At 45.8% G+C, this 22,384-nt stretch overlaps 1 protein-coding gene across 3 annotated transcripts in view; it reads right to left on the reverse strand.

The window, feature by feature from the left end:
* Window positions 1-22,384, reverse strand: part of MYZAP (myocardial zonula adherens protein) — a 90,052-nt gene that overhangs the window by 62,644 nt on the left and 5,024 nt on the right. For all 3 annotated transcript variants that reach the window (XM_053223968.1, XM_027067353.2, XM_027067355.2), the window contains exons 2-3: window positions 17,495-17,581; window positions 3,673-3,828 (exon numbers count right to left, since the gene is read on the reverse strand). In XM_053223968.1, coding sequence (XP_053079943.1) covers window positions 3,673-3,828; window positions 17,495-17,581 — 243 coding nt within the window. The remainder of the gene's footprint in view (window positions 1-3,672; window positions 3,829-17,494; window positions 17,582-22,384) is intronic.

Genomic DNA, 22,384 nt, shown 5'->3' on the forward strand with positions numbered 1-22,384 from the left:
ACACACAAAACACACACACACACAATTTTAAGTACATGACACTGGGGAGATTAAGGGAGAAAAATCATCCTGACATCTAGTTAAGAGCCAGTGGTATTGTCCAAATAATAACAATGATAATAAATATGTACTATGATTGTATATAATTATTAATAAAGATTAATTACTAAATAATAAGCTCTGAAGAAAAAATGGTTTGTTGAAATTCACCTATCACCTATTAAACCACATTCAGGTAAGATTTACCTCTTTTTCTTTTTTTTTTTTCTTGATTTACCCTTCTTTCTATTGCACATTTTTCTAAGTACAAAAATTTTAACAAGTTGACTCTATAAACAGGCAGCTAAGAGGAATCAAAAATCCAAAAAGCAAAAAGCAACTTCTAATTTTCTCTATCTCCACTCTGACCAACAAAGAGCAATTAAATACCTGGGATGAACAGCAGGGAATTAGGAGCCTAGAAAGCCCATAAATTTGAACATCAGTTCTTCAATAATCACAATAAGGCATGAAATAGAACAAAAGTCAGGGTGACCCCTAACATCTGTTTACATAATCACTGTTTAAGTTTTTCCTATAGTAGCACTTCTGGAGTGGTAAGGAGAGCCTTACAAATTTTGTAAATAAAAGCAAAAAACCTTGTCCCTGTCTCCTCCCTTCTTCTGCTACCCCTCTGATGAAGAACTCAGGAATCCTCCAACAGAAAAGAAGCCCCAAGGTGTCTGTGCGGCTCAGTTGGTGAAGTGTCCACCTTTTGGTTTCAGCTCAGGTCACGATCCTGCCATTGAGCCCTGCATCAGGCTCTGTGATGAGTGTGGAGCCTGCTTAAGATTCTCTCTCTCTCTTTCCCTCTCTCCCTCTCCGCCTCTCTCCTCTGCTCTCACTCTCTCTCTCTCTAAAAAAAATTAAAAAAAATTTTTTTTAATTAAAAAAAAAAGGAAAAGAGGTCTCAAGGGAGCCCTCTATAGGGAGCCTCCAGAACTTCCAATGCCAGAAGGGCTCAAAGGCAACAGTTGGTTGGAATAACCAGTGTGCTGGGGACAGCATGGGGAGACTTCACCTTGAAGCTGCATTTGCACAGCTAGCACATGGCTTTAAATCAGACTGCATGTTTATTCAGGGTGACTGCATATTGGTAAATATTTCAGCAGGGGGTGCAGGAGAGGGGGGTGCAAGGCAAGAGGCCAAGCCTTCACTAGATGAATTCTGATAAGAGTCTACTTTCTTCCTGTCATCTACAAACATTTTAGAAAAATGAGACCAAAAGCACAACTCTTCACTCTGGGTAGACAGAATGGCTTTTACCGTGGCCCTGAGTTGGCTCTGGTACTGCTCACCAGTGGGGACTGGGGGAGCTGGGTGGCAAATACTGCAGGAAGCTAACTGGGCCAGAGTCACTCATGGCAAGAAAGAACAAACAACCCCATAAACATGCTTAGGGATGAGCCAGCGCGAGATGGATCTGAAGCCAACTATAGGAGGTGGAACCTGGAAATTAATTTTTTAATGGAGGCTGGCAATTCAGGTCAGAACCACTCCTGTGACCTAGGCACATGTCACCCCTGGTTCACAACCAGCCTCCACCTGCTGTTTTTGTCTTGGGCAAATGGCAAGTCTCAGCCTTGTTTAAAACGCTTACGTCTGAAGCACTGCCATGTTATCGGAGGACTTTAAGTAAGGAGGGACTAAGTATTTCTGTAAGAAAAATACTGGAGACTAGGAATGTTCAAGTTGCTCTTATATATGAAAATCAGGAATGATATATTCTGAATGATTACAAATTGTATTCGGGGATAGGATGACTAGGGATTTGAGATAACACATGTCCTATGCATTTGTGTATGTGTATAGCTCGTTTTGCTTTTATTTTCTCTATTAAGCATTTATTATAAGGAATTTATTTACATTTATTATACATTTATTTACATTTATTTACATTTATTATAGTAGTATTATAATACTACTTTTAATCAAGACAAGATTATGTTTTATTCCTTTTAATTATACAAATACCCAAATCTTTCAAGACATGAAAGAAGGTGTCCAACAGTTATTTTTAATATTTGATCAGAGATGTTCTTTTAAAAAATCCATATAAAAGTTGACAACATGACTTTGTATCTTGCCTGCAAACGCACCAAATAAAATGGGGTGTGCAGGTTTTAAAAAATTTTTTTAATGTTTTTTTTGAGAGAGAGAGAGAGACAGAGCACGAGTGGGGGAGAGGCAGACAGAGAGGAAAACACAGAATCTGAAGCAGGCTCCAGGCTCTGAGCTGTCAGCACAAAGCCCAACGCGGGGCTCGAACTCAAACTGCGAGATCATGAGCTGAGCCGAAGTCGGATGCTTAACCGACTGAGCCACCCAGGTGCCCCACAAAGCTGGCAGTTTTGACTTTGGGGGCCCCTTCCCAAACTCTGCAATCTACACAGGAGAAAACTGAAATCCAGAGAGAACAAAACCTTGGCTGGGCCAAAAACAGACGTGGTACCTCTGGGGTAGGCCACTGCCCCACCTGGCTCTGTTTCTCAAGAGCACTTTCTAGGCCACAGGTTGGTGTTCAGAGCCCATGAGCATGAAAGTAACTCATGTGCTATTTAATCACACTGATTTGGAAAACAAGGGCACTGAGAGGCCAAAATAACCAAAAAGGAAAGGAGATAGATAGATGGATAGATGGAGGGATGGACAGATAGATGGATGGATGGATGGATGGATGGAGAGAAGACAAAAAGAAATAAAAAATTTAGAAGGAAATGCTCCTTAACAACTGTTCTGGTTAAATGTCAGAATTATGGATTCATAATAAAAAATGTATGGATTCATACATTTTTGTATTTCCCATTCTTTCTTCAAAGAGTGTGTAATTAAGAAGAAATGGAATATTAAACACAAAGAAATGGCATTGATTGGCCTAGGACGGACTGTGTCTAGTGTGGTTGACTTCTCAGCATCTGTTTGAACATAATTAATTGGTCTGAGCCAGCCATCATCAATCTCATTCTCCTCGGCAGGGGATCCATCCAGCGATAGATTTGGGAATGGGCATGTGACCCAGTCCTGGCCAATGAGACATGAGGAGAAGCCTAAAAGAGGGCCTCTAAAAAGAAACCAGAGATAAGCGGCCTCTTCTCTTCCTCCAGACACCATCACATGCTCAGATGATGCCATGAGCCTGAGGATGAAGGAGGAAAGAACCAAGCGAAACTCAGAGAAGTAGGACTGGAGACTGGACGTGCCCTGCCTGGAGCCCACCCACCCGTGGACTTAGCCCCACATGACACAAATTTCCTTTGTTGGCTTTTCCGTTACTTATGGTGAAAAGCAAACGAATTTATAGTTTTCCAAACTTATATATTAAGAGTAGAATATCCAATGTAATAAGCAAAATTGCTTAAAAGCCTCTGTATCATTCATGGAAAGGAGTCATTTGGTCTCCTGAGTACCCCTGCTTAGTAACATCCAGAAGTTCACTCTGTACCTCAGTGCAGAATTACATCCGTATTTTTAACATTACCATAAAGATACGTAGAAATATCTCCACCCAAAAAGGCGACACTAGGAATTCTTCTAAAATGTCTTATTACGTTCATTCACATCGATGCTTCTGACTCCACCTTCTCACATGCTACAAAAGGAGGATAAACAAACAAAAGTCCTTAAATGACTCACGTCTTTGATATAGTTCATCTCTTCTTTCAGCTGATTGGTGGACCACCCATACACCACCATTTCCTTCTGTTCGTTGGGATCTGATCTCCGCACCACACCGTAGACAACACCCTGGGGAAGTTTCCTGGTAGGTTCTCCATTGCTTAAGTCAGGACGCTAAGAAGGTGGAAAGGAGAAAAGGGTAATGATCATTTAGGCCTCGTGGAAACAGCTGTGATAATGGGTGCACCATATATGGCTGTGCGGGCTGTGCTGGCACAGAGGAGCCCAGTGGCAAAGAGAAACAGGGGAAACCCTGCCTGCTCACTGTTCTCCCACTGGCACCCAGCATGGGTGGAGCCAGCCTTTTATTGTAGAGGAAGGGTACCTTTCTCAAATTTCTACAGAAACCCTAACCACCCACCCAAGAGTGGGCACCTCGCCCCGGAGCAGGGCAACTTTCTCATTCTTACAAAGATGCCAGACAGACCTGTGTTGTCCATCATGACAACATCAAGTGCCTGCATTCTCACATTCCTAGTAAGCTGGTAATGCTGCTTTTCCCCTGATCTCAGTTCCTCCGTGTGCCCTCAACCTCATCACGAAACACATCACTTGCAATACAGGAGGCTGAGATAGCAGGAGAAGAATGTGGGCTGCCCCCTGGCAGCCACATTATCCCCTGAGGTCAGGACTGACTCTGGAGCCTGCTCTGAGAAAAGGAGGTGGGGGGGAGTACACAACCTGCTGTGACCATTCATGAAATATTTCTGAAAAGCCAGGCAGAGGCAGCGTGACTTCACTCCAAAACCATCTTCCTGTGCCTTACTTCCTTCACCTGAAGCTTTGCTCAGGGTTGAAATGCAAGCACCCTCAGGAAGGCGTAACATGGCCAAGTCCTAACACCCGTGTAGGCTATGAAGGCTCAAGAAGTGGGAGAAAGGGAACTTAAGATCTGTTCAGCCTCTACTATAGGTTGGGTGTGTCCCTTAGTACACCTAAGTTGTGAAGACAACCACCCTATGACGTGGCAATTGTCCTCTCCACTTTATAGCTGAGAAAAACAAAGCTCAGAGAGGTTAAATAACTTGCTGATAGTCACATATCTAGATTCAAGACCAATTCTGTGTGACACAAAGTATACTTCCCCACACTGCAGGCTCTGTTAGATGCAGGGGGATGGAGTCAGAGCCTCCACAGCATAGAAGAGCGAGAAAAACCCAGGGACTGAGACTTCACAGACAAACCGACCTACGTCCTATATCCCCTTGGGCTAACCCTGGTACTTTGGCAATCACCATGCAGAAGTGTGAATTCCTTAAGAGCGACTCTGCCCTCCCACTGATTTTTAAGCCACTTTTGCCAAAATTCCTTCCATGCAACTCACACCATATTTTTTGGCAGGCAAAACTGTCATTTGCATTTTAAAATCATTCATTTGTGGCAGAATGAAAATCTTCTAAGTCCATTTCTTTAAACTTTGTCAAAGAAAAGTCTAGAGAGATACATGGCAAATTATTAACAGTAATGACCTCTAAGGAGGGGACAGTGGGGTGGGCGGGGATACTGGGCATTGGGATGACTTTCAATTCTGTCTTTATACCCTTTTGTATTGTTTCTCTGTGATGGGAGCTTTTTTAAAAAAAACAAAAAACAAAAAACAAAACACCCATTGCTTCCACCCTTCCATACATACTTGGAAAGACATAAGGAATTATGATGCTCTGCATTTACTTCCAGAAAATGATTCCACTTGAGGCCTTCGTGCTTGGGCCCCACAGGCACTAATGCAACTCCTGAAATGTGTACATAAATTTAGATGAAGACGTTGTCAGATGGCTCTTGGTGGAATGATGAGCTGCGAGTCCAGGCCTCTGGTTTCCCAGACATAAAATTAGGAAGAGGAAAAGCTCTAATGAAACTCTCTATGTACCAGGAAACAAAAGCAAACTCTTTCAGTCAGACCCCACCCACTTCCTGAAAAACAAGCTGAGGCTGACAGAAGCAGAAATGCATTTCTGCAGAGCAAAGCCTTTCCCATATGGACCGGCTTTCAGGAAAAGGCTCAGGTGGCCGCACGCAGACCACTGTGCCTCCCTGCCCTGCCGGGACACAAGGACCACCGCCTACGGAAGAAAACACAAAATGTCACGGACAACACAACAAGGTCTATGAAATTCATGGACCTAACGGTTACCCACGTGAAAAGACAGCCAAGATCTGTTAAGTGAGAACCAGTCATTTCCCTATTCTTGTTTTTTTTTCTTTTAAATGTCTGTTTGTGTGTATAAAACATTGGAAAGGATGGAACCCAGACTTTTAATACCAGTGTCTTCAGTTAAAACAGGATTTCATTTTTTCCTTTATGCCTCTTAGCCAAAAAAAGAGCGGGGGGGATTATTTTTGACTGGACAGCTTTCATTTCAACTTTCAAAAAACTAAACCTAAAAGAATATTACAAAGTCAGGGACTAAATAAGAGCCCAGAGAAGGGCCATGAGGATGGGCCCTTCCCCGAGGAGAAGGTTCCTGAGGCAGTGTAAGCAGAAACTGTACTGTGACGGGGATAGGGAAGAGATGTTTGCCAAGAAAGCACAGGGGATCAATATTTGTTGTCTGCTTTATTATACAGTATTTTCTTTAATCCTCACAATAACCCTACCATGTAAATATTAGTTCTTCTAAAGTGCAACATCCAAGTGCCTGAGTACATCTTCCCAAATCTAAGCTCTTCCCTTGACCACAAAGCCTTCAAAATAGCTAAGAGTCAAGAGTGAAATTGAAAGTCATGTCTCCATGCGGCAGCCCAAACCTCAGGGGCAGGGAAGCCAACACCATGGCCCCCAGTCCGGTCGGGCTACTGGGAAGAGGCAGGCTCAGGATGGGAAGGCCCTTGTCCAGCCTCCTGGGATCTGTCTTCCCCTCTGCCCTCACTGCCTCCTTTCTGTTCCTTTATCAGCAAACCTCTCCTTCTCACCACAGGGCATTATGCAGGCTATTCCCTCTGCACGAGGTGCCCACTGGTGGGCTGAAATGTCTCTCCTTCAAGGCCTCTTCAGACTGGTTAGGCCTCTACACCCTCACCACAACCACAGTGGAGTGATTATTAGTATTGTCATCTATCATCTATGTAAGGCCTGCTCCCCAATCCACTGGGCCTCCTTTGTCTTCTTTTCCATCATAATCCCTGACATCTCACAGTGACAGACACTCGATGAGTTTCTCAATAAATATTTGCTGAATAAAGAGGGAGTTTTAGAAGTTGGAAGAGGTTCTGGGGAACTTCCCAGTATACATAAATACAGTCCAGCTGAAGGGAACACCCTCTGATCTTCTTAGAGGGAGGGACAGGGAGCTGCGGTTTGCCCCCATCATAAAATCTCTAGGAGTTGCAAAGGAGCCCGAGACTGCTATCATTGTGATGAAATGTAAGTAAGCTCTTGGTGAAAAATTGGAGAACACAGGAAGAAGGGAAGGGAAGGGAAGGGAAGGGAAGGGAAGGGAAGGGAAGGGAAGGGAAGGGAAGGGAAGGGAAGGGAAGGGAAGGGAAGGGAAGGGAAGGGAAGGGAAGGGAAGGGAAGGGAAGGGAAGGGAAGGGAAGGGAAGGGAAGGGAAGGGAAGGGAAGGAAGGGAAGGGAAGGGAAGGGAAGGGAAGGGAAGGGAAGGGAAGGGAAGGGAAGGGAAGGGAAGGGAAGGGAAGGGAAGGGAAGGGAAGGGAAGGGAAGGGAAGGGAAGGGAAGGGAAGGGAAGGGAAGGGAAGGGAAGGGAAGGGAAGGGAAGGGAAGGGAAGGGAAGGGAAGGGAAGGGAAGGGAAGGGAAGGGAAGGGAAGGGAAGGGAAGGGAAGGAAGGGAAGGGAAGGGAAGGGAAGGGAAGGGAAGGGAAGGGAAGGGAAGGGAAGGGAAGGGAAGGGAAGGGAAGGAAGGGAAGGGAAGGGAAGGGAAGGGAAGGGAAGGAAGGGAAGGGAAGGGAAGGGAAGGGAAGGGAAGGGAAGGAAGGGAAGGGAAGGGAAGGGAAGGGAAGGGAAGGGAAGGGAAGGGAAGGGAAGGGAAGGGAAGGGAAGGGAAGGGAAGGGAAGGGAAGGGAAGGGAAGGGAAGGGAAGGGAAGGGAAGGGAAGGGAAGGGAAGGGAAGGGAAGGGAAGGGAAGGGAAGGGAAGGGAAGGGAAGAGAAGAGAAGAAAAGAAAAGAAAAGAAAAGAAAAGAAAAGAAAAGAAAAGAAAAGAAAAGAAAAGAAAAGAAAAGAAAAGAAAAGGAGCTGGCATGTTTGGCACTGTGACCGTGGCTGAATTTTTCTCCTCTCGGGTCCTTTAAAATATCTCCCTATAAGATAAATATTAGTTTTTTTAGGCATGATAAGAGCATTGCAATTATATTAAGAGATAGCCTTTATCTTTTAGAGAAACATGATTAAATATTTACGATATCTGGGATACAGGGTGAAGGAAGCAGACAGGAGTACAGACAGAGCAGGACTGAGCATGGGTCGAGGGCTTCAGGGCTGGGTGAAGGGTCAGTGATTTATCACATGATTCAGTTTCCTTTTGTAGATGTTTGAAAGTCTCTGTAGTTAAATTTTTTTAACTTCTTTATAAGGTTGCTTGGTTGATATTAAAATATCAGATTCTTAAAAATGTCCTAGGCCTAATAAAAGCCTCCTGAGTATGAAACAGTAGTAGGCAAAATTGCCTTGAAAACCAAAGCCCTAATACATGAAATGAAAACCAAGTCCGTGTCAAAGAAGGGAAAAGGTAACAGCCAACTGAAATGCATCCCATAACCCCTACGTGAAATGCAGCATAATTAACAGCAGGCATAATTGGTGAAACAGATAGAGAATCTCTCAGTTAAACTGTTCCCTGGGATGTACTCAGAGCTGACAACTTACTTACATGCTCATGCCTGTGGAAAGTGCCTTAGAAAGATGGAAAAACTACAGAAAAGTTACTCCCCACCTAAATTCCTGCTGCAAGGGCTTTATCGCTGCTGGAGAACAGGGGTCAGAGAGGTAATAGGCAACCGTGTTTCCCAAACCGGAAATCAGAATATTTGATCTTACATGACATGAGCTCCACAATGCAGAGACTGAATCTGCCGTGTTCACTGTAGTATTCCCAACACTCGGCATAAAGAGATGCTCAATAAATACGTTTGAAGGAAGGAAGGAAGACAGACTGTTTGGAATTGGGTCTATGCCAGAAGATTTGGAGTATCTGGTCATCCGAAACACTGATCTTCACCAAGGAAGAAAATCCTTTGGTGAAGAAAGGGTCTCAGGGAAGAAGTAACAGCAGACACACAGCTTAACATAAATCCAAACCAATGGTGGTAACCCAGCCCCAGAGACCAGGATGGGCAGTGGTCACATGTCCAGTCAGCCCAAATGACTTAGATGGACCATTACATGAAGTAAATGACATGCCAACTAGAAGCTGAGTTATTTCCAAACCTTCTTGCTTTGAACCTCTCCTTCCAGCCAGAGGGCAGCAGCTGATGCAGGGACTGCTGAGCAATGAGCCAGGGGCATCCCACCCATCTTGCAGGCAGAGGACAGCACTTTAGGAACGTGCTGGGGCCTGTCTGACCTGTGTGCCCATCCTAGAAAATTACTAGTCCCTAATCATTACTCACTTGTGACACCGTTTTGTCTCCTTGGAACAAGAACCAACCATATAGCTGAGCCGGAGAGCCTTCCCACAGCCTGGGAGAGAAGCAGGGAGGGGAGGGACAGACCAGTCTCCTCAAGGAAATGGAGATCTCTGGCTTATTAAGGTACTTGTCATTTCTGTGAATCTCAGACTGAAGAGACCATTTTATATAAAATCATCATGTCATGCTTGGACACAGACCAATAGTTTTGAATGCTTAACGATGAGAAGGAAAAGAAAATCTTCTAGCCAAGCAGAAATCCCCAAGAGACTGTAGTTCTAATAATAGTATCCTGATAGGAGGTAACTTCTTACAGATATTGTCTTCTAGCTTCTAAGCAGACAACAGCTGCTTAGGCCCAACAACTCCAGGGAAAATGAGAAGAGTATCTGGAGAAGAAAATCAGGAACTCTTTTGCTAGAACGCAGTTGTAGAGTACACACCTTAGATAACCTTGACTGATAAAATATAAATGTCCTAGACAGACTTTTCCTGATAGGAGAAAGTGTGCAAGTTGACATTCCCATGGCAACATGGCCATGGCACAGACCCAAGTGAGAACTGCAAATCCACCGTGTACTAGCTGCAAGGCTCCGTGCTAGTTATTTACTGCACTGACTTTCAGGGTCCTGAACAGTACAGGGGGGATAATACCACCCACTTCAGAGGCTGGTTCCAGAAATACACAGAATAATATACACAAAACCCAGTGTATGCCATGGGCCATACCAGTAGATTCTGATAGATTCTAGCATTAGTGGTGGTGTCATGTCTTTGTATTTCTGAGTATCTAGGATCTTGCTAAAGTCTACGTGTTTGTCTGGATGCTTCTGTCTGTCTGCTTCCCTCTTATTGGGCCTTTTTGCTGTTTTCATCCCAGCCATCAGACTTGCTATGACAGAGGAATGTTCACCCCTTGACTGGCCTTGTTTCTCTGCATGGGGAGACAATCACAGTCTCAGGAGGTCAGGAAAATAGAAAAGAGAAGAGCTGTGTGGTCCAGTGGGTTTAGAAATGAGACCCCACCCTTCTGTGGTGTCTGAGAAGGCTCGGGCCAGGGATACTGCTGCAGCAGCCGGCACAGCCCTGGCCTTACTTGAAATCACAGCCACTACACTTTTCTTTTACCGATGGACTTCTCATATGTATTCAGTTGAATAAGGAGTTCCACAGCTAGAGAAATTTGGGAAAACAGTGACTCCAGGCTAATATTTACATTTGCTGGAAGAGAAAACGAAGGCCCAGAGATGAGTCGCCTGGAAGGCCACCATAGTGAAGGAACCAGCACTAGAACCCAGGCCTCTGCCCATCCTCATGGGGCTGCTCTCTCTGAGAGGCACGTGGAGTCCTGCACACCCTCAGCACAGCCCTGACCTCGATCTGAATCCTGGCAGGACACTCCCTCCCCTGGCAACAGCCCATGATGTTGTATAAACAGTCACACCAAGGACAAGGACGAGGACTCAGCATGCTTACTCATCCAGGGCTTTTAAGGGAAAGGGGACAATAAAACTGAATGGCAAGGGTTTCCTCCTTTGAAACATTACACTGGGGTATGAAAGTTCCCCATTTTTCATACATACACCTGGACCTGCTCTCCCTCACCGGAGTTCTTAAAGGTCTAAAGAGAGACAGCTTCTTTAAAAACAGAAGTCACTAAAGGACATCTACAATGGCAGCATGTTAACAGCTACTGAAAATAATATCTGCTTCAAATTACCCTGTCACTTTGCAAAAGACTTCACTATCACACAGACTCAGAATCGGGAGAGCTCAGGTCATGTTCACTAAAATTCAAGCATGCAGTGAGACCCCAATTTAACTGATAAATCTGCAACAGCTGGTGTTAGTTCTGTCTCTTACTGCTATGTGTGTGTATATATGTGTATCTAAGAATACACTGCATATAGACTTACATGGAACAGGGGTATATACACTCACAAAATTCTTTGAAAATGATAGGGAGTTAATTTCAAAATATTCTACACCAATGTGAATTTTAATATTCAACAATTTTGTAAACATTATACTCACATTTACCAATTTCTGAACATGAAATTTGTACCCACAAACAGCATTTCCTCTCCCATATTTTTAATGATTTTTAATATATAAATAAAAGCCCATGACTAATTTATCTGACTTGTTGATACAACTTAAGTTAACATTCCACAGGGGCACCTGGGTGGCTCAGTCAGTTAAGCGTCCGACTTTGGCTCAGGTCATGATCTCAAAGTTCGTGAATTCGAGCCCCGCGTCAGGCTCTGTGCTGACAGCTCAGGGCCTAGAGACTGCTTTTGATTCTGGGTCTCCCTCTCTCTCTCTGCCTCTCCCCGACCCCCACCCCGCCTCATGCTCTCTCACGCTCTCTCTCTCTCTCAAAAATAAATAAACATTAAAAAAAATGTAAGATAACATTCTACAAAGAAACTTGTTACAGGTTGAATTGTGTCCTGCAAAAAAAAAAAATGTGTTGTACCCCCTAACCCCCAGTACCTCAGAATCTGACCTTATTTGCAGATAGGGTGAATTAAAATGAGGTTTTTGGAGTGAGCCCTAATCCAGGATAATGGGTATCCTCACAAAAAGGAGAAAATTTGGAGACAGACACACACACCGGGAGAATGCCACAGGAAGAGCAGGGTTATGCAGCCACAAGCCAGGGACCGCCAGAACCATCAGCAGCTGGAAGAGGCAAGGAAGGATTCTTCTAGAGCCTGCAGAGAGAGCATGGCCCTGCTGACGGACACCTTGAGCCCAGACTTCTATCCTCCAAAGCTGTGAGACAATGAATTTCTGTGGATTAAGCCATGCAGTTCATGGTACTTTGCTACGGCAGCCCAAGAAGCTAATACAAAAACCAAATCTTAAGTCCCTCTTTAAGCACTTATTATGTGCAAGGCAGGGAGCTAGGCTCTGGGAAACAAAATAAAAAGACATACCCTCGTTTCAAATGGCTCTGGGTAAAATATACATGAAGAACAAACGTTAGGAAAACACAATCATCCTCACTGGTCATCGGGCAATGGGAATGTGAGATGCCTCAAGAGGCTCTAAAACAGAAGAAGAATGGGGTCAGAACCCTTTCTAAATGAGAATACCTATGTTCCATTCCAAACGTAATGCAGCCTAGAATTTTCTGGGTTCATACAAATAATCCAGATTTCATATGTTTAAATACCAAAATAATGGTAATGTGGTGATTAAATATCTGTATTCTAAAAAATACCACCATGTGGAGAACACAGAAAACTGGCATGGCCAATAGCTGACGGGTAGGGTGAGCAACTCCCCAGAAAGCTCAGTGCCGTGAGAGCATGAGTTCTCTGAGGTCAAGTCTGCCGAGAGAGGAGACCAGGCCTGAGGATATGGCAGATGGATGCTCAGATTTATGGAGAAGAACCTAAGGACAGCAAACAAAGATGCTGCAGGCACAGCCTAAGAGGAAGATGCCGGACAGACAGTTGCAGGAAGGGGCATGACTCCCGGAGGGTCTGAGGGAGAAAAGCAAAGAAAGGACTGGGCTTGGCATTCAAAGAGCTGAGATTTGGCATTGAGTCACTGCCTCTGTAATCAGTATTACAGGGCACTGTGGCGGTCACTCCCATATATTAGCTCAGTTACTCTTTGCAACCAGGCCTTACTGTGCTTCCTTTCAGGGTAAGTAAACCAAGTAGCAGAGAAATAAGTGTTTGGGAGCTCAATTGTGGCCTGCAAAAGGCAGTCTCGGGGCAGTAGGTACCTTCTATAAGAGAAGGACTAAAAGCAGCAGGCAGGAATGGTCTGCCACAGGGCAGGAAGCCTCTCGCATACGCCCCAGGAACCCAGAACTCCAAAGAAAGACACTGCCTCTGCTGTGATTGCTACCAGAAGTCTCCAAACACACCATCACGAAGCTGGGGAAAATATACCATCTGCCATACCCTGCCTCTGTGAGTGAGTGATTCCTCTCCAGTGATTTCAGGAAGAGTGCACAGAATGGCCCAAATGGCAGGGGCAACTATGTGTGGCCAGCTGCCCCGTGGAATCCCAGGCCCTGAAAATACACTCAGCACCTTCCATGACTGTGTCAAAGAATAAGGCCCAGGCCTGCCCTCAGGCAGCTACAGCTCTAACAGGGTCCTGGATATTCTCTGAGCAGTGTCACTTCATCAGAAGCCCATCAGGCCTTTGGTATCTTTCCACTTCCATACCTGAGCAAGCTCCAATCCCCCCACCTTTGCACACCACGGGCCCCTCCAAGGAACCCAAGTCATCTCACCAGGGAAGGTCATCCAGAGTTCTTGGCACCTTGCAGTTTTGAGGGTTATGGTGTCCCAGGGAGGGGCAACAATGCTGATGGCACATGAGAGCAGGCAGTCCCTTTCAGGGCCTCCTCGCTCGTGCCTGGCCTCTGGCTCCCAGCGACTCAAGCCCAGGAATCTGGCCAGAACATGGTGACGGAACCACTCAGAACAGCCTCACAGTTACCACCCGTACCTTCGAGTGCAACCACCACCCAAGGACTTCAGTCCTGGGGAAGCAGCCGGCCCTACCCTCCCCCTGTCCACGCCAGCTCTTCTGCAGTGAGTCACCAATGCATTGCAGACGGGCACTTAGGCTTCATACTGGGCCCACCCAGTGTGAGAGGGCTCACAGCACATGCTGTCTTCACAGCTTCTGCCCTGTGCTCCTCGCAGCCCTGAGGTTCTCACGTACCCACAGGAGGAGCCGGGGAGAACCGGAGGGACCCTGGCCCCCACTAGCAACACTTTTGCCTCATTTATACATGAGGGCCCAGAATAACATTTATTTTCATTTAAAAAAACAAAAACAAAAAAGAGACCTATTGCTTTGAAAAGTTTGAAAAGCACTGTTTAAGACAAAGGGGCTGATCGAAGTACACAACTTGGTTACCAACTCCCTTTTGACTTAGAACACATGCCTTCTATCCTTGGGAATGCTTGATTCCTCTTAGTGGGGACGCACCCTCCAAGGGCTCATAGCACCAGGGTCAGTGCCCTTCATCAACATCTGCCCAGGCATGCGGCTCAGATCTAACTCCAACAGACCAAATCTCCCACCTCTCGTGCCATGCATATGGGCAGCCACTGTGGCCCTTGTCCTGTCACTCTCTCCAGCTTAGGCCACCCCCTCAAAAAGTGCTCCTTTGGGTCATCTGGGTGGCTCAGTTGGTGAAGTGTCTGGTTCCGGCTCAGGTCACAACCTCACGGTTCGTGAGTTTGAGCCCCACATCAGGCTCTACCAGTGCTGACAGCTCAGAGCCTGGAGGCTGTTTCAAATTCTGTGTCTCCCTCTCTCCCTGCCTCTCCCCGACTTGCGCATGCACGCATGCTCTCTCTCTCAAAAATAAACACTAAAAAAATTTAAAAACAACAACAACACTAAAAGGGCTCCCTCCGATTCCTCGTGCGCTGAGCAGCCCATAAGCTCCTGATCACAGCTCAGGGCCAGTTCTCTAAAAGAACAGTCAGGGCAGCAGAGAGGGCAGAAGAGGACACCCCCCAGCAGCACAGCACCCCACTCAATCTAGTCAACAACAGGGATCCAGCTGGGTCATTTGGGTTAGGAGCTTTTACCCCCAAACTTTTTCTTCAGACAATGTTCAAAGCTACACACAGTCGAAAAAATGGTTTGACTATATACCATAAGCACCATCATCACAAGGAAGAGTCACATTTAGTCCAATAATATCTAACGTGTGGTTCATATTCAAAAGTGTACAGTATCCCACTATGACTTTTACAGATTTTTTTATTTTTTTGATCCCTGATCTAACCAAGCTTCACCTGTTACATTTGATGTTAACTCTTCCTAGCCTCCCTTTGGCCAGCTGTTTTTAAAGAATGTCCCACATTTTGGGATTTGCTATTCTCTCATTACTAGATTCAGCTGAAACCATCTGGCACAAATATCACATAGGTGATACTGTGCTTTACTTGACTGCATCACCTCGGAAGCCCACAGACCAGGTTGGGCCAGTACTGGTAAAGTTAGATTGGACCATGTGGTTGAAACGCTGGCTGCCAGACTGCACCACTGTGCCTTTGCTTTTTTAATGTTTATTTTTGAGGAAGAGAGAGAGAGAGAAAGTGAGCGAGGACGAGAGCGGGGGAGGAGCAGGGAGAGGGGGAGACAGAGGATCTGAACTGGGCTCAGAATTAACAGCAGAGAGCCTGACGCGGGGCTCCAACTCATGAACCGAACTGTGAGATCACGACCTGAGACAAAGTCGGATGCTTAACCAACTTGGACACCCAGGCGCCCCTGTGTATTTTGAGTGTGGAAGTGAAAGTAATCTATGAGGTGATACTCTGGGGCCATGTGAAAATACTGCTCTACAATAACCTTCCACTAACTAGTCTTTGCATCCACTGAGGAACCAACCTGGGGTTATAAAATAGGGACTTTCCAAATTTGTCAGTTGAAGTTCTATAAAAGAGCTTTTGCTTTTTAAATCTCTGATTGATTACTGTAAACTACTGAATCTTTTTTTTTAATTATTCAATGTGTCAAAGCCCATTACTGTCATCACTTTCTGATGGAATTTTGTTGTAAAGTTTGTTGTAAGTTTTGATGTAAAGTGGTTCCAATTTTGCCAGTGCAGTGAGACCACTTTCAAACCAGCTTCTGGGTCCTTTGCTATGACCCCATTTGGGTGAGTGCCATCTTGCTTTCCGGCATGCGATGTTCCAGGTTCACCAGGTACTTGCCTTGTTCCCATCTGCAACCAGCCATTTTTCTGGATCCTTTGGTGGGACTTCTCCTCTCTTTAAGCAGATAAGCAACTCTACATTCTCTAACCTTGCACCTAATCATAACCTCATTTTCCTTCCTCCCTCCTTCCTTTCTCTGTCACTCATTATTAAAATTAGTTCAGGCAGCTTGGTCTTTAGAGAAAGCAGGGAAAAGAGCATAAGAGAAGGGAAGGAGAGACAAAGCCCAACAGTAAATTTAGGGACATGATCAACCATTTACCACTCAATGAAGAGCTTCCTTTTCCACAGGTGGCCACGTGTGGTCAACTTCACAGCAAGGCTTGTCATTGTCATTCCATTTATAAAACTTATATGATCATATATTAAATCATTTCACTGTTTTCTTTTATACTTACACAAAATATACACACAAGAAAAATTACTACCTAACCCCTGGCACTCTCATCCCCTTCTCTTGCTCTAGGTGTCTCCATCAGCACTTACTACCTTCTAAACTCCATAAAATATGCTTTATTTAAAAATTTTCATTCTCCTCCCAACTGGAAGATAAGTTCGGTGAGTGACAGGCATGTTTTTGCTCACTGCTTTGTTCACTACTCTACTCACAGTGTAGTATATACTATGGTATACTATACGTATATGCACAGCGCCTGGAATACAGTAGGCACCCCATAACTATTTGTGAATGAGAAAAATGGCTTGCCCGGGACAACAGACCCGGAAGTGAGTGGCACCTCCTATGCAGCCTTTAAGTCTCTGCTTCGGTGACTCCCCAGGCAGTCAGTTATTCCCTGCCCCGTGGTCATGGAGCCCTTCTTGCACTTCCGGATCCTAACACTTGAGTGTCACATCAACCTTGTTCATAGGTCTGCCTCACCCGAAAACCTTCGAGCTCCTCCAAGACAAGGACAAGGTCAGACTTATCTTCATGGCCCAGCACTTAGCACAGAAGCTGGCACAAAAATCTGATGACCTCCCCCTCCCTCCAGCCAAGTGCCCTCGCCCTGTGCCCGGGCTGCCTGCTGGGCTTTTCCTCTCCAGGCAGCCTCCACCAGGAGCTGGGCCTTCCGCCTCCAGCTGCTGAGAAAGGCTCAGCCACAGGCAGCTCACAATGGGCCCTTTGACTCAACAGGACTGGGCTCTTTCAGGAAAAACTTGTTCCCTGCCACAGCACCTGCCACTAAGGCCAGCGTCCCCATAGCTTTGAGGCAACACAGAGCCAGCGTTCACCAGGAAACAAGAGCAGGGGCAGGAGGCCAGCAGGGCCAGCCGGGCAGGGCAGTCTGGCTTCTGGGAAGATGGAAGATGGGGTGGCAAGGTCGAGAGGGCTTTTCATCGGCAGATCGCTGACATTCAGACTCTGTGAATACACTGCTAGAGGACCGGGGTGGAGGGGTGGGGGGTGGACGCAGGGGACGGGGTGAAAATAAAAGAGAGTAAAGATGAGAACTTGTCAGAGCTTTGCTCGGAGACGGCTTACTTGTTCTTTTCTTTCGACCTTCTTTTCACCTGACTCTGGAGCTGGACTCTCGGGAGGTACAGTCAGCCGCAGTCTGCAGACATTTGCCTAGGAGAGACGGAGAGGAGAAGCCAGTTACAAACCCGTGCCAGAGGTACAAAGAGCTGGGTGACCTTGTGCTTCTCAGTGCCGTCTCCCCCCCTTAGCAATGTGATTGTACCAACCACAGAGGGGACTCTGAGGATAAGACCAACGTTTGCCTGGCCCAGATCAGGCAACTCACCACCCTGCTGCTCAAAACGAGGACATTACCGAGTAATGTCATAGCATTCAAACAAACAGAAACCCAAGATGACAGATATCCTTATAAAAGGGGGAATTTGCAGACAGACACACATACAGGGAGAACAGCATGTGAACATGCTAAAGAGAGAAGCCTGGAACAGATCACTCCCACACAACCCTTGGAAGGATCTAACCCTGTTGATACCTTGATTTTGGCTCGAGTTCTGTAACAGTATGTATAGAATGATCGTATCTCACCTGCACTGGTCAAAATACAGCCAGAGGGACAAAGGCCAAAATATACACAGTGGTGACTGGACTGTGAAAGTGCTTTCTCCTTGGCTATATATTGAATTTTTCTCTAACAGACATGCATATACAGAAGCACAAAGTTATTTAAAAGTCTATACACTCATGTTCGTAGCAGCACTATGCACAATGACTGAAAGCGACACAAATGTCCATCGGTGGATGAATGGATACATAAAATGTGGTATATACACAGAACGGAATATCACACGGCCTTAAAAAGGAAGGAAATTCTGACACATGGTGCAACATGGATGAACCTTGAGGACATTATGCTAAGTGAAGGAAGCCAATCATGCAAAGACATGGGTATGACACAATGACAGCTCTCTCAGCTGTATGACTCCACTTATACAAGGTATATAGAATAGTCAAAATTCCTAGGGACAGACAGCAGATCAGTGATTGCCAGGGGCTGAGGACACAGAGAAGTGGGGAGTTATTCCTTAACAGGTATGGAGTTTCAGTTTGAGAAGATGATAACATCCTGGAGATGGATGGTGGTGATGTTTACACAACAATGGGAATATGCTTAACGCCATATGTCTATTTCACCCCAATGTCACAGCCAGGACCTGCTGTGATTTCCCAGGGAGAAGTGATCTGGCCACTGGAAAAGCCCAAAGAGGGTCCCAGCAGCACCCAGAGTACCCAGCCCCATGGGCTTGTCCCTGTTATAGGCTGCATTGTGTCCCCCTAACATTTGTATATTGGAGTCTTAACCCCAGAACTTTAGAATGTGACCTTATTTGGAAACAGGGTCTTTACAGAGGTTATTAGGTTAAACTGAGGTCATCAGGGTGAGCCCTAATCCAAAATGACTGATATCCTTGGGGTGCCTGGGTGGCTCAGTCAGTTGATCATCTGACTCTAGATTTTGGCTCAGGTCATGACCTCACAGTTGGTGGGTTTGAGCCCTTCATCAGGCTCTGCACCAGTAGTTCAGAACCTGCTTGGGATTCTCTCTCTCTCTCTCTCTCTCTCTCTCTCTCTCTACCCCTCTCTCTGCCCCTCTCCCACTCACTCATACACGCACACTCTCTTTCTCTAATTAAAAAAAAAAAAAACTTTATAAAAACAAACAGAAACCCAAAATGACAGATATCCTTATAAAAAGGGGAACTTGCAGACAGACACATATATAGGGAGAAGAGCATGTGAACATGCTAAAGAGAGAAGCCTGGAACAGATCACTCCCACACAGCCCTTGGAAGGAACTAACCCTGTCAATACCTTGATTTTGGACTTGTAGCTCCCAACCAGAGGATAATAAATGTCTGTTGTTTAAGCCACCTGGTTTGTAGTGCTTTTTACAGCAGCCCTAGCAAATTAATATACCCCCTGACCTGGTCTGCACCCATCCACAGGGTGGCCGCTGAGCAAACCACCCTGCAGCCCACAAACCCAGAATGGGATGGGATTGTAAAAGACCTTTTAATTCCAAACTGCCGACCTACAGAGGAACCCCCACCCACCCGCCAATGTACCTGCCAGGTGGGAGACTGAGGATAACATTTTCCATGCACAGGTAAAAGAGCCCATGTGGGATATATGTTAGCACTTCCACACACATGGTCACCTACCTTCGAGATACCCCATTTTGCTACCCAGCACCTCCAGCTTCCTGTTCCCTCAGAACTCCTCCCTAATGGACCTGGGGTTGCCCTCAGGGCAGGAATAGAATTCCCCTTTCTCTACACAGGGCCTCCTTCCCTCTGAACCTCTTTTCCTCTGGATCTAAAAACCCCAGCTCTTTCAACTCAGTGACTTGGTTTCACAATCACTCTCCATCTTTACGTTCCTATGGGCAAGCTTCATCCCCTCATGGCCCCAGGACTACATGCCTCCAATGTGGCCAACTTTGCACCAAACCTTCAGAGCTCACCATCAGTCATGTTGGCCAAAGACAAACCACCCATTCCAGCTAGGGGGCAGCTCTCCCAGCTGACAGGCAGTAGCACCGATGGGAATCCGAGTTCTGCCAGAGAAAGGCAAACCTCTGACTCCAGGCTGCCTGGACCGGTTGAAACCAGCCGGCATTTGCACAAACATCAAAGTGTAACTCACACCAGGTAGGCAATCCAAGTCTATGATGTTCAATAATCTTCTGTGATAGGCTGCTCTAATCCATAGCATAATTTTGCAGAGAAAAGTGCTTTTCTCCTGCACCCCATCCGATGCACACACATGTATACACACAGGTGTGTAAACACATATACAGACTTGCACAAGTGCACACACGCACACACATACATGTGTCAACACCTACTAGCTGTTGTTGCTCCCACAGCAGCAGGCTCAGCCCTGTATTCTGAGCATTGAGGAAAACTGAATCTTACTTAGTGGGAACACCACAGTTATGGGATTAGCTGTCCCTACAGGCAAGGGAATCTTCCAGTGGACCAAAAGCAGGAAGGTGGTAGATTCAGTGTATTTCATTACTAGGTTACAGAGCACCCACTACTTGTAAAATATTTTTAAGGGCAATGAGGGTACCAAGATAAAAAAGAAACAGCCATGTTCCCAAGAGCTCAGAATCCAAAAACATACCCAAACAAAGCAAATAAGAACACTCAGTGTAACCAACACAAAGTCCTGAGAGGCAGGGTACCTTGGTGGTTAAGGCATGGTAGAACTGCATTCCTTGTATAGCAGTAAGAATATAAGAAGAACAATAGTCTTAACTGGACACAGGGGTATACTGAAGGCTCCTAGAGGTGACATTTGAGCTAGGTATAGAAAGATAATAAGACTTTGCAGTCCATTGAGGTTTGGAGAATCCATCATCAGAATAACAGCAAACAACTACCAGGCAAGGAATTTGCTCCAGGCTGGCCAAAGGCACAGATGTGCGAATGTTCTGAGACTCCAAGTGGGCCTGCAGACTACACTAGAGTGAAGAGGAAAACAAACAGGCAGGGGCCAAACTCTAACAAGCTACAAATGCCTGATGGAGAAGCAAGGTCTCTAGCGGAAGACAATCAGGAGCCATTCAACAATCAAAGCCATTCCCTTTGAAGGAAGGGACTAACACTAAAATCTGAGTTCAAGGACTCAAAAAATTGAGTACTTCCCATTATATTCCATGTATTACAACATGAACAGAAAGGAAAAAATAGGGGGAGAGATCAAGCAAGCTTTGTGCTTTGTTTTTGCTATTCTTACAGTGCTTAGCATAGTATCAACACATAATGGGCACTTGCTCAGTAAATTAAATGTCAGTATGAGTTTCTTTTTAAGATGAATTAAAACACAGCCTGAAACTCCCCAGAGAGCCTTCCACTTTCTTCAAACCAGCCCCTCTGGTAGGGACAACAGGGAGGAGCAGCTAGTATTCAAGCCTCCTCCACATGAAAATTCACAACAAAGCCCTTGTCTGCAACTCAGGGCACCTGGGAGCTCCCCCAAGTCCTCTGGGGCTTTGTTTCTGACCTACCCACCCCTCTTTGTGGAGGCAGAAGGCTGGGTCTCCATCTATGGGGGAATCTAGAGATCCACATACCATCATGCTCTCAGCCTCAGCACCTGGGCTTACCAAAGAGAAAACTATCCTCTCGAATAAAAAGGGATGGAGAAGATGACCCAGGGATGGGGTGGGGGTGGATGGTGTTGCTAATCAGTTTACAAAGATTTCCCTAAGGAAATTAGCCAAATGTATTTACATTTCTCTAAGGCCTGGTCCACTTTGTGACTGTGGGTTCCTGCCCAGTTCCACCTAACAAGAGCAGGTGTGGTCCTGTGGTTGTGGCTGGAAGGACACACACCACACTCTGCTCAGCACAAGCATAAAATCTTTGGAGTATGTGGGTCAGGCTGTGTGAGACACGGCATGCCCCACCTGGAGTAGGCCTCTTAGCTCTGCTGTGGCCCTGAACTTGCAGGCCTGATGATCTACATCAGGGTTTGCAGGGCAAACCTTTTCTGTAGAGGGCCAAATAGTAGTATTTAGGTGTTGCAGACCACCATAAAAAACATTCATCTCAGAGGCAAACAAAACAAGCCAAGAGGGCCAAATATGGCCCGGGGGACAGTAGCTTATCTGCATACAGGGACACTTTTTATAGGTGGTATAAAGTGCTCTAGAGCCCCTCTTTCCTGTGTCAGGACTGACACCAGACAAAATTCATAAAGACAAGGACAGTGAGCACTCCTCCTTCCTGCCTCAATGGCTCCCTTCTGGAGAAGCACACAATGTGCCCAGGAATGCCATAATACAGACAGGAAATGCAGGTAAGTGAATGCACACAAATAGCAGTGCGACCTGGGGTGTTAGGACTTCCTGCTCTGCCCCCACCCCCCACCTTGCTCCTTCCAAAC

This window comes from Acinonyx jubatus, chromosome B3 (genome assembly GCF_027475565.1).
Source record: "Acinonyx jubatus isolate Ajub_Pintada_27869175 chromosome B3, VMU_Ajub_asm_v1.0, whole genome shotgun sequence".
Classification (NCBI taxonomy): Eukaryota; Metazoa; Chordata; class Mammalia; order Carnivora; family Felidae; genus Acinonyx; species Acinonyx jubatus.